Below are 13,480 nucleotides of genomic sequence, written 5' to 3'. Positions count from 1 at the left end.
GCAATTCCACAGAAAATCAAAGTAGAAAGCTCCACTAGTCATGAAGGGCAATTAAAGACTTATTTTAGGTCTTGTAATGGTGTGTTCCTCAGTGAATTTGTTTCCAATAAAAACACAAAGTACCTAGCATGCTATTTCCAGTGGGAAGGAAGACTAGGACTTCTGATTGGAAATGGTGATGTGATAACCAACTCCATTAAACTTTCTTCTCCCTTCCATCAATCTTTTCAAATCCAGACAGTTCTGGTCAGGCCAGTGGAACTGTTATCCTTAAAACATCTCAAGCCAGGCACTCAGAAATTGCTTGAGCTATTCTGAGATCAGTGGCTAGACAGGCAGAGCTGAAAAGTACACAAAGTTTAGAGTAGCTTTGGTTAATCACATCCCTACAGTGTTTGAAAGGCTTTTATACCATGTAAAGCAGAAATCTTTCTCTTTTGTGTTCATCGTGGATTTTTTTTTCCATTTCAGCTTTCGTCTTTGCTTGCTGTTGCACACACTTATAGAATCATAGAATCATAGAATGGTAGGGTTTGGAAGGGACCTTTAGAGATCATCTAGTCCAACCCACATACTCAAGTAGGTCCACCTAGATCAGGTCACACAGGAATGTGTCCAAGTGGGTTTTGGTGTTCATCTGGTCACTTTATCACTTTATCTGTTTTCAGCAGACCTTAATTTCTAGGTTTTTAAAAGATTAGTTATCCATTTCCACCCATTAAGAAACAGTACCTGTCTGAGGCTCATAGTACAGCTTCCACAGACACTTCTTTTAAGTCCATATCATCATGTTTAAAGTATCACCATTCTTTTCAAATGTATTTTTAGTAGCTGTTGTCTTGCATCTCAGAGAAGACAAAATACAAGCAGAAATAGCTGTGTTGCCATGTATGCTGTTTCGTGAGAGTCCCAGATTTTGTACCAGAAATCACATTCAGTTCCTGTAGCTTCATACACAGATAAACTTCTAATCTTTGCCATTCCACTCTCCATGCAATAATATTGTTTTTCTTCAAGTCCTCCAGAATAGGGTTTTTACAGTGTTATCTCAGCTTTTTTTGTAGCCCTATTGCCAAAGAAAAGCACAAAAATCATCAACAGGACTGATTCTTTCCTGTCAAAGACCATACAATAAAAGCTCAAAAGGAAGAACGATTTCTTACCCTACAGTAAATGGAAAATTTTAAGAGCATGTTGTCATGCAGACCCTACAGTATGCACTGACTCCTCACAGGTATAGAGCCTCCCCTATATTTCTTGTTCATGAAGAAAAGGGTCTGTTTGGGATGCTCCATCATCAATTAGCCCCACATTAAGGGGTCATTTCCTACAGTCTGTGCTAACGTACACCTGAGGATGCAGTCAGTAAGCAAGCAAGAAGTAGCTCAGCTCAGCTTGAGCTCTGCTCTTTTGATTACAGTGAAAACTGTTTAAAAAAGGAGGCAAGCAGCTGTCACACAGTAGAAATAGCAGATGACAGATACAGATGTTTCTGTGTGCAATCAAGAAAACTGCAACAAGGAAATCAAAAGACAGGAATAGTTTATCAGTTATGACCTTCTTACAGACATTTAGGGCAATCGCTGGATCAAAAAAACCCCACAAGGATTGACCAGTGTAACCCTTAATTTTGGCCACAGCAAAATCCAAACTCCTATTTTGGATCAGAAAGTAGACTGAAAACTTTCAGATGTACTGCTGACTGACTTGTGCAAATCTCCAGATCTTAAAAGGTGCTGAAGTCCTATGTTCACAAAATTAGAGAACAGCAGCTATTGCTGTTGGAAAGCCTCTGGCAAGTTTTCTCTAGTCATAGCAAACATAAAATCAGAAGGAGTAGTGGTGAGTCCTAAGAGCCAAAAATGTCTCCTCCAGGTGTTGTGTTGGACGCAGTATGGAATAAGATGCTGAGTGCTTGACTTGAGTGAGGGCTTGAAAAGGTTGGCAGAAACCCCATTCAAAAGTCACTAATATTTAGATATAGAATATTGACATTGTGTCCACAGATAAGGGACAAAAGTATACTCCAAGAGCATACAGTGCTCCACGAGCCTCTATTTGACTAAGGTCTTGCACACACATCTGAAAGACAAATGCTTACAGAGTGATTCATGTCAGTTAAGTAGCCAATCTTTTCTACATAAGTAGCACTTACTCTTAAAACCTGCCACATACCTGGCTTACTTTATATGGTAATATAAATCTTACCTTCATAGTAAGCATTCAGTGAATGTCAACACTGTCATTGCAATGGAGCACAAAGACAAAGATATTCTTAGTCCCATTCATTTATTCTGTGATTTGTGATCCATCTGAACAGTACGAGAAGATGTTAGCTATGCTTTCCCACCGGATTGCACGTCCCTTTGGGGTAATCTCATTCACACGCCAGTTCCTTACTACATACATCACTGTCCAACCTCATTTGTAGTAAGACTAGGTGTGATTGATTTGACTTCTGGGAATTCAGTTGGGGTACTTGAGTATATGAGCTATGTGCCAGCCTGTGGCAAGAAGAGCTCAATGCCAGGTTAGTGTAACTGGCAGAACTCAGGGAAGAACGTGTGGACAAGCAGACATAAAGGTGATCAACATCTTTGTGTCTGCATAACAAACAAATGCAAATGGAGGTCCTCAAGGATCCTGGATATCTTTTGACAATATAAAAGCTTAATGAATCAAGTGTGAACTAACTGTAGGGGAAATTATTATTCAGTGTTTCTCTAAAAACCTGTGTGTATTTTTTAGATTTTTTTTGCAGAAATCCTGCGATTAACATAATTCTAGCAAATATTTACTCAATTTGACAACAGTCAAAGCATTCTTGTAACTAATAGCAAAATCCTTCAAGCCCAAACTCTGAAAAAGAATGAGTTAATAATCTTGCTAAAATTAGTTTTCTATGAAATTTTAAGACTAAAATACTTACTTGGCAGGCAGACATATTTTATGGAAGATTTAGAAAGATTTTTGGGCCTAAAAAATTAATTATCCCTAAAATATAAGAATCAAGAGTGTTTGAAAAAAATAAATGCACCACATGATGCCACTCTGATAACTGAAACACTCTGTCCAGCAACAGGAATGACAGAAGTAGCCTCCCTTCTGTTTTTTCCAAACCACAAGTAGAAATTGAGATAGGTCACCTATGAAAGGAAAAGGATAGAGATATTAGCCCCATTCCTAACACCTGCCCATCGCAGTCTCCTCACTCCACAAGGAAAAGTAGGAGAAGCTGAGGAAAGAAATATAGAACAAGTACAAAATTATTCTTTACTGGATGTGACAAAATGCAAGCCCCAGAAGACAGTTTACATATTTTTTTTAATGCTAGAATTTTCATAATTAGTAACTAGGACTACTTTTTAACCATTTGCTCATCCTTTTGATATTCCTGATATACTATGTTAATGAATTTCAAGGCTAAATGATTGCATTGTTTGAAAAAAAGTTTCTTTTTTTGTCTGGAGCTACAAGATAATACTCTTATGATTGCTTCCTCACTCTCCATATCATTCCTTATTCAATTGACCTATATCATATCCAACTTTTTCCCACTGAAACTTAACAGTCTGGTTTATCTTGCCTCATAAGGTAGCTCTTCTTTACCGTGACCAGTCTCATCAGCCTTCTCGAAGCATTTTTCAGTCAGTCACATTCATTTGGAAGTGGAAGCATCACAACAATCTGCAGTTTTCAATATATTGATGCCCTTAAATGACACAATGATGGCTTCTCCTTTATTCTCTCTTCTTTCCCTAATGGTTAATATTCTGTTTGCTTTTTTGACTGGGCTGACATTTTCAGCAAGCTAACCATAAGGACTATGAGATCTGTCTCCTCAGGGGTAATGGTTAATTTAGAGTGATTGTGTATATAATTTTCCACATGTATTATACTTAGCATTTAGCACTTAGCACCATTGAATTTCACCTGCTGCTTTAACACACGGTATTATGGTGTCTTTTTACAGCTTTTAAGTTTAGATTTGACAAGCCTGCATGGTATTGTGTTGCCTGCAATCTTTGTCACCTCCATCTTCAATTTCTTCACCATTCCATTTAAAAATATGCCGATCAGAATAATGGCTATAGTAAGGTCCTTTGGTTGTGAAAACTGACCACTATTTAAAGGGGTTTTTTTTTTCTCTAGAATTTAATCCTTTACCTAGAAGATCCTATTGTTTCTCATCCCACAGCAGACCCTTTTCTGAAGGCTTTACTGTTAAAAGCTTTCTGAAAATGTCAGTATTCTAACTGGGTCACATTTATCAATATAGACACAGAGAGCTCCAGCAACTTGCAATAGATCTATGAGGAATGGCTTCCCTCTACAGTAGCCAAACTGACCCTTGCCCACTCTATCATCATTATCTATGTGCTTACTAACCCTCACCATCCTTATTGCTTCCTTCCATCTGCTCAATTGAACAGGAAACTTGCTTGGTTACTTTCCAGGACCGTTCTTAAAGATTGGTGTCAGACTTGCCAGTTCCCATTCCTCTGCTGTTCAGCAATTTACTGATTTAGGCAGTACCTTGTATTCTGTAGCTACTAGTTCAGCAGCTTCATATCCAATTCCTTTAGAATTGAGGATGAAAGCCATCTACTTCTGATGGTTTCTTACTATCTATTTCATCAGTTTGTTATGAAATCTTTATCACTGACACAAGCTGGAACACAGAAAGTTCCGCTTGAACATGAGGAGAAACTTCTTTGCTGTGAGGGTGAGGGAGCCCTGGCACAGGTTGACCAGAGAGGGTGTGGAGTCTCCTGTGGAGGTTTCCAAACCCGCCTGGATGCGTTCCTATGTGACCTGATCGAGGTGAACCTGCTTTAACTGGGAGTTGGACTGGGTGATCTCAAGAGGTCCCTTCCAACCCCTACCATTCTGTGATTCTGTCAGTTCCTCAGACTCACCTCTGTGGTGAGCAGACCCTCTTGCAGGAGGTTTGCCGCCTTCCTCTTTAGCAAAGAACTCACCTAACTGTTTCTGCAGTCTTCTCTACCTTACACCCAAACTATCTTTTGAGATGTTGGCTCTCTTGCGGGCTCCACATCTCTGGCGTGTTTGAATGTACATTCTTAGCTCTTATATTTTAGCATTTTTTCTTTTCAGTATCTTTTTGTGGTTTCATGTTTAACTTGTCGCAGTTTATGTTCTTTTCTGTTTTGCTGTTTGGATGCAATTTTGGATAGCGGAGTCTCCATGCCCAGGCTTCTACGTCGGATCTATAAAATCGACTCGTCAAAACTTGAATTTCTTTTGCTCTTACCCAATGGGAACTGCCTAAGATCATCAAAATCTCCTTCTTCCTTTTTAAGAGTCTCTACCGGATCCCATCCATGACTGTAGTGGTGAAATACATACTATTACTATTACATTATGCTACACTAAGTCATATTAGTTCCATTTAAAAAATAAAATTGTATTTCATTTAACTCCAGTACAATAATGATTTTTCCTTTTAACCTTGACACCTTTAATTTTCATATACATGGATTGTTTTGCAGCAATGCTGTAGAAAGCATAAAATCTAATGTAGTACCAGAAGTCAGCCTTGCTGTCTTGTTAGCCATCCACCACTGCAAACTCCATTTCTCTCTCCTGCACTCCCCATTCTCCACAGACACTTGGTCAGGCACGTTTTCCACTTTTCAAGCTGTCTTTCTGTAATAGCACTTCTAATGTTTCTCCCTCTCTCAGAAAAAGGTGAAAAAGTAAAAAGTAAAAAAAAAAAAAGCTAGAGCACCTGCTGAGGAGTGGTGTGAAAGCCATTCCTTGCTCTGCAGCAGCTCGGTCCATGTCACGTGGCCCTGCTCTTCCCTGCAGTGTTCCCTTCCCTTTTGGGCAGGAGGCAAGCACAGCTCTCTGCAGGAACAGAGAGCTCAGCATTTCCAAGGGTAAGAAGCACAGCTGCTTAAACAGTTGATTGGCCATAGAAGAAAAAAAAAAAAAACCCAAAATTTGTCACTTTAAACCTTCATGGGTGGTTGCTTCAATAGTGGCTTGGGACATGTTAGTGCGATCCCTCCAAAAAAAAATGCCGTGTCTCTTACTGAGACACCCAAGCTCACTTACCTAAAATGGACTCGAGAGAGTCCAAGACTAGAAACACCCCATAGCATTGCTCAGGCTACACATTACACCTGGGATTTCCAAGCAGTACAGATCCTCTGCTGTGAGGAAATTTGCACAGCAGATATCCAGCCTGTGTCTAACTCCAGGCAATGATATTAGGCCTTGACAGTACTTGGAAAATTCACTAAAATAGATGTTCCACAGTTGCTATTTGGTCTCCAAGTACAGACAATCTCTCAGCCTTTTGGATACATTAACAATAACAAGAGCAATAAATAATATGCAAAATACTTCAGTTATAAAAATAGAATGCCCATATAAAAGGAATTAAGTGTAATTAGTCTCTTTCCTGAGGTTTAATTATAAAATGCATTAATAAAATGACAGATAGCAATGCCCTCTGCACAAATCATTTGAGGCAGCTTTTATCACTAGATTTCTTCATTTCACGTAGAATGAAAATGTGCATACACAATTAATTTCATTTTGTGCAACTGGGAACTGTACACCTGCTTAGAGACTGTTCCTTACACACTGACAGAGGCACACATACTCAAGACTATCATCAGTAGTTTAAAAACTTTACTCCGTTAAGGCTCTATGTATTTCCTTCTGATTTAGCCTGCTTCTGGAATTCCTTATGTATGTATGTATGATTGGCTTTTTTTTAACAAGACAGGTAAAAATTGCTATAAAATATGGCTAGAACAAAGATTCTGAAGATAAACTCTCATGTACTAGAGGCACTTTCTTCTAATGATTCGGAGAAGCTTTGTAATTTTCTTTCTAATTAACCTATCAATAGTGATGTCACTTAAACATTCTGAAGGAATATTATCTTCTCATTATTGCCAGAAAACATGCTGCCCAATTTTATAGCTCAGTTGTTCGTATGCATGGAGGGAGCAACTGAATTAACTTGAACTGAAACAGATTTTTTAAGAGACATTTCCCATACACACAAACTACTTTCGTAATTACATTTAAATCATTAATATTCAAATCTTTAAAGATGAAAGAGAGGAAGTATTCTGTGATTATTTGTGCTTGCACATTGTAAAAACATAACAGAGGAGCAATCTCTTTATCTAATGTCATTGGGTCAGGAGCAGGATCAGCGAGTTTGGGTAGACAGACATTTATCCCAAAGAGCATGGAAATTCACTTCTCTAGGAAGAAAGAAACACAATCCAAAGTCAATTTGTGTAAAACTAGCAGATTCATAGCTGCAAAAATAGCATTTTGTCAGAATAAAGACAGCTCAGGCAGCAGCCATGCAAGCTTCCCAGCCTGGCTTGCCAACTTGCTTCAACCTTAAACTGGTGGGAACATCTGGAGGGTGCAGAGGTCAATCACTCTGGCTTTTTAGTCTTTGCTGAAGATTGCCAGGAAGATTGCAAATCAGACCTGATGCCAGTTCAGGGGGTGGCCCACCATGGTTGGGAGCAGGAAAGGGTCCATCTGTCTGTTTCACATAATTAGCCACCAAATATCTGCCAACCTTGCAAAGGCATCCATTCGTTGCAGTTCCAAGCAGGAATCCCAAGTAAACAGCACCTTCACATGACAGGTTATTCCAAAAAACCAAAGGTAGTCTGAGCTTTGTGAGATTAAAATATAAGATTTCAAGAGCTGTACTGTCAAATGTCTTCCCTGCTATTTGCAGATTTTAAACTTGGTGATTAGAATGTGTGCATCCTCTCAGGCTGCCATGTAAAAACTATGCCTGAATGGCAGGGAAGCTGAAGGTATTATTTTAGGGATGGCTAACTCTCCAGATCTGGGGAATTATTTTTTCTGTTAATTTCTTGACAAAAGTGAAATTCATATAGCATAAAATGACAGAGAACCTAAATGCCATGCAAAATTATATTGTTGCTGCAATGAATAATCTGGTGCTCCATATGGAAAGCTTTTTATCTCCACTGAAGACAGTTTGGTGAAGTGCCCCTTTAAAATAATGGTTTGATATTCAAATATGTCACTTTTTAGGTAAAAGTTGCTAACGACACAGGGTCACACCAGCTAAAAGATTTAGACACTCAAAGTTGACGCTGCAACACCTGTTAGGTGGCTGATGTCCCACTAGATGCAGAGAGAAGATTAAATGTGTCAGAAAGATATACAAGCAGTCTGCAAGGAAAGTATAAAAGGTAACTAGAAAAGGTAACATAAATATATTAAAGGAAAAAGAAATAACAGGAAAAAAGTGGCCCATCTCTTGCTGAGAATGTAGAGAAGCACTGAAATATTCAGTGCTTTCTTTGTATCAGGCTTCTTTCAGATATTCAGAAAGACCATAAACTTACATCAACTTCAGCAAACAGAATTTAGTATAAATCAGAGTAAGGAAAAAACTACTTAAAGCATACTTAGATTCAAGTCAGTGTAACATGTTGATGTCCGTGTATGTTCAATGACTAAGAGAAAGTAATTTCTAGACTTTTAGTAATTATGTCCAAGAATTCATGGAGAATAAGAAAGTCAGTAGCAGACAAGAGAAAAGAAAACATGTTCCATATTTTTTAAGTCAAATAATAGAGAAAAGTTCCCTTAACTTTCGTTCTCGGGAATAATCTGACAAGTTATCACAGTTGGAAAAGGTCACCAACATGCAGTTTGTGGAAGCAAGTCTTGTCATACTAGTCTCATTTTAATTTCTTATTTCTGATTTTCATTTTTATTTCTTTGTGGAAAAAGAGGAAAGAGCATATATGAGGCATCATCTTACGAGGCATCATCTTTTCACCTTTCAACACCGCCTTGCATGAAATTCACAGAAGGATGGGGAAATAGAGTCTAGGTGGAATCAGTAATGTGAAAATAATCTCTCAAAGGTTTCTCTGAACAGCTTGATCTTGAATAGTTATTACAAGTGTGAAATTACAAGCGTTGTTCTGAGGAGTCTAGGATGAAACCAGCTTGATTCAATCATTTCATTAATCATTGGAGAGCTATTGATAAATAATAAAATTGCTGATGACCAGATACCACTATTCATAGAGGGTTTGAAAGGGCTTTGAGGAACTGACTTAGATTTCTAAATGAAAGTTTGATTCTAAAGCGGTCAGTCTGATAAAATTCACGGAGGTGCCGTGTGCTCAGGTTAAGGCAGAGAAATCAGATGCACAGTGTAAAATGGGGGATAAGTGTTTAGACAATACTGCTGAGAATAATCTCAGAATCCATGCTAATCATGACTCATCAATCTGAGGTATTACAAAAAGGCAAAGGTCTCATTCTGGGAACATTATTAATAAGTGTTTCTCCCACATAGGAAGAATGTTTTTTTCCATTTTTATCTGTTCTGCCTACCTCACACCTTAGTAATATCTGCAGTTTGGAAACTGTGGACAGACTTGGAAGGATCCAGAACAGAAGTACAGAGAAATGCCATATGTGGTATAAAACTGCAGAATCAACTTTTAATCCTGAGAGAGAGTAGTGAGGATCCCATATAATAGACATTGGATACTTTTTGGACCTGTGTCTATGCTTAGCATTTCCTCTAACCTCACCTTGGTGGGTCTTTAATATGTGGGTATATCTAAGCTCCTCTTAGACAACCACTGGATTTTTTAAAAGACAGAAATAACCCCACAATATATAAAAATCTATTCCACAGTAGAAAAGACAAGAGAGCAAACACCTTTGAATGCCTGGACAGAGAGAAAGCATATGGCACGGTTTCCTCCTATAACAGACATAGGAGAATCTACATCGCCAAGGGGAAGGAAGGGGAGAGTATAAATGTTCAACTGCAGGAAAAAAATAGGAATTTGGACCTTATTAGACACATGGGGAAGCACTCAGTCAAGGTTTTCTCTTTTGTATGAATTCCCCACATATGAGTGTAAAGTCTAATTGAAGCTTTTCTCAGGGTAAGAGTGTTGTCAACATTTGTCTTCCTTGTTTTTCTTATCTAATCAGAGCTGGGTCTGGATTACAAAGAGAGTATATTTCAGCCATACATTATTCAGACACAAGACACAGATGCATGAAACACAACCTGCTGCTCCTGTAACTATTCATTTTTACCTCTGGTCTCACACTTTTTCTGTTGTAAATTTCAAAGCATTTAATTTTTGCAAACTTATTTGTCTCCCCTCTCCCAGTCATACAACCAAGATGTTGGAAGGTTGTTTGCACATAAGATTTTATTATAAAAGGAACTATCAAATCAGCTATGTGCTGCCTACAGAGAAAAAAAATCTTTTAATCCACTGAAGTACAGTAAAGGTTACATTAATACAAGGTAGTTCCTGCCTATTAACCAATGAAAATGGGAGAAAAGCAAACAGCAAGGGGAAAATGTGACATTAACTTAACCTTTTTTCATATTAAACTGTGTTAAAATCTCTTTCTGTCTTTCTGCTCCAGAGTGCAGTGGATTTTATTTGAACAACTGTAGAGCTCTGCTTAGCTTTCATCAGTAGTTATTTCAAAGGCTATTTATCAAGGAGTGTTAAAAACACCTCCTTCATTTGATCTAATCTGGCACATCTGAAAATATGCTAACAAGATCATTTTAAACACCTTCTGGAAAATGTGTTCTGTGCAGACAACATGACACAAACAAAAGAGATGTCTTTAAGCCTTTGGAAAATCTGAGATTACTTTTATAAGTTTTACCAGAGTTTAATCATTTCATGACGTTTAGAAACAGGTTTTCCCAAACTGGCTAGATTTTGTCTGTGTTTAGACTGACTAGTATCTCGTTGGGGATGCTACAGATCCATCTTCTGTCGGTGTTACAGAAGTGATAAGAAACAAACAGCCCCCAGAGCCAAACCTGTGGGAGATGTCTCCAGGATCCAGGCAGCCCCTGCATAGTGTGTCACTGTGGCCTGGAGGTCATCAAAATTGTCCAAAAATGTGTACTGCAGGGTACAAGCAAATATATTCCTCCCAGCAGAAAAAATCTGCTAAGAGAGAAATTTGCACTGCAAAAATAAGGCCTTTTTTCACAAAATAATCCTGGCTTTTTTTCCCTACCACTCAGTCTGCAGCATTTACAAAGCATGGTAGCAAGGCTGAGAGGTTTTATTCAGATCAATGGCTTTTTAGCTAAGTAAAGTACTGGCATAGGATGCGTACAGGATCCTGGGAGAGTTCTTCAAATGGGCTGCAACTCCTGTTGACAAAGTCTGAATTCCTATTGAAAAACACTCCCGTAGTGCTTTTAGTACCATTCTTTCCATCTTTGAACAAAAGCAAGGATTAGATAACTTCTTGACATTCCTTCTAGCTTTCTTTCATGCTAGGAGTCTTGTTGACATTTCATATTATGCACATTTATTTGGTAAATACAGTATTTCAGACTCAGGAAGGAAGGAAAACCTCTGAAGGATTACACTTTTAGTTGACAGAAATACAATAGGAGCAAAGAAAACATACAAAACACAAAATATTTCAATGTCCAAGGCTAGCTAAGAGCTGGTTTTGTCAAGACAGGCTTATAGGAGGAAAAGAAAGTTCTCATCTTGAAATCTGTATAGTTTTCTTAAAACTCTCTCCAGTATGTGCACCATTATTTTACAGCAGTGAGTATGGCCAGTGAGGAAGCTGCAGATGCAGACTGAGACAGGTGTGATCCTGCCAAGTAGATGTGCTCTTCTGGCACTGATAAATGAGTTTGTGAAACCCACTCCACTGAGACCACCACTTACTTCTCTTGGCCATCCATCACCTGGACACACGTTTCTACCAGCACCAGGAGATCAGCTCTCCACAGAGCCTTCACCCAGGCCACCCCTCCGGTGGGGCTAAGAGATTTCTGCAAGGCAGCTGCAAAACAGAAACACCAAAGGCCATGATGCTGCTAACACAAGGCTCACCTCGCCAAATACATGGGCAGCTGTGGTATTGCAGCACCAAAAAAGCTGTATAACTGCCATGTCCTACCTGTGCTGTCTGCTGTGCTGTCCAGGCACAGCACAAAGCAACCACTTCCCTGATCATGGAGAAAGTTTCCAGCATCTAAAGACAGATCTTTTCACAGGGAGAAGTGCAGAACAAAAACATACCAGCAGAAGGCAAAGCTGAGAGGGAGATTGGAGTGGGAGACACAGATATCAGTACCCCATATTACAGCTGTAGAAATAGAGGTGAAAAAATAATAATGAAGCTAAGACTGGAAAAGCAGCCAGGAGATGAATAGCAGAAATCTACAATCAGCACCTTGGAGTAGGCTCCTCTAACTAGACAGCTCTGCCAGGTGCTGTACTTATTCTGAGCAAAAACCTTCTGTGGATAAATAGCTCAAAGCATGCTCTTATAATAATTCCAGCGAATCTGGGTGTCTTGTGCCACAGCACAAACCTTCCTTTGTTTAATAGTTTACTTTGTAGCAACTTCTAATTTTAGGTGAAACTTTACTACAAAGATTTGGATACTCAAATGATGAATCTTTGTGCTTTGAATCTCTCTTTTCTCCATGAAAACAGCCAGCTAAAAGGTCTCAGGCCCACGCAACATTGCAAGTTTAGATGTAGCACAAATGAAGTTTCCAGTGATTCCAATAGATCAAGCAGTTAACTAAAAACTCTTACATGTAGATGTGAAGCAAGTTATAAATGTGTTACGCTGATTTCGGCAGAAGGCGAGAGACATTTGATACACCACACTCAGAATCCACTTTAGAGGTTATTTAATCTGCCAGTAGTATCCCTCAGACAGACAGGAACAAATTTACCTTGATGTGTCTGTCTGTCATTCAAGTAACCTGTGATCCATTGAATATGTCTCCGAAATGCTCATTTTACTGCAATTTTGTCTGACTCAATATTCTTCTTACCTGACAGGTAGGAGATCAAATCATTGAAATCAATGGAGAAAGCACAAGGGACATGACACATGCCAGAGCAATAGAGCTAATCAAGTCTGGTGGCAGGAGAGTGCGATTGTTGTTGAAACGTGGAACAGGCCAGGTCCCAGAATATGGTGGGTTTTCATCTTTACATTTTATTATATGCATGAACCTATATAAATTAATTATATTGTTTTTCAGCTAATTTCAGATACTTATATATTGTAATACTTTGAGACACATTAAATATGGGCTTAAGTGCTTACCAGAGTAAAGGTGGATTTCTTTGTATATTTGTTTCCTTGGCCCAAGACCATACATGTGTGTACACCACTGTCATTTGCTGCCCTCCCAACACAGACAATGGCTTATAAGATGTGCATTGGAGGAAGCACCATGAACCCTTTCGGGGACATCTCTGAGTGTGCTGGGAGTTGCTGATTTGTCCATAAACTCTCCTTTTCTTCCTCTATTGGTACTTCTCTGCACTTTTTGAATCACAGCAGACAGTCTTGCCATGCAGTTCAGTGTTTGGGGTTTACACTCAAAGCATTAACAAGAATGTAGTTCTTTCCTTGATAACCTCACCCA

General features: G+C 38.8%; 1 protein-coding gene across 4 annotated transcripts in view; it reads left to right on the top strand.

The window, feature by feature from the left end:
• Window positions 1-13,480, top strand: part of MAGI2 (membrane associated guanylate kinase, WW and PDZ domain containing 2) — a 734,934-nt gene that overhangs the window by 697,475 nt on the left and 23,979 nt on the right. For all 4 annotated transcript variants that reach the window (XM_062019654.1, XM_062019637.1, XM_062019629.1 and 1 more), the window contains one exon: window positions 12,885-13,023. In XM_062019654.1, the coding sequence (XP_061875638.1) occupies window positions 12,885-13,023 (139 nt within the window). The remainder of the gene's footprint in view (window positions 1-12,884; window positions 13,024-13,480) is intronic.

Source organism: Colius striatus, chromosome 1, assembly GCF_028858725.1.
Source record: "Colius striatus isolate bColStr4 chromosome 1, bColStr4.1.hap1, whole genome shotgun sequence".
Taxonomy (NCBI): domain Eukaryota; kingdom Metazoa; phylum Chordata; class Aves; order Coliiformes; family Coliidae; genus Colius; species Colius striatus.
Note: the sequence above shows the minus strand (reverse complement) of the source record. Positions and strands in the feature narration are given on the sequence as shown.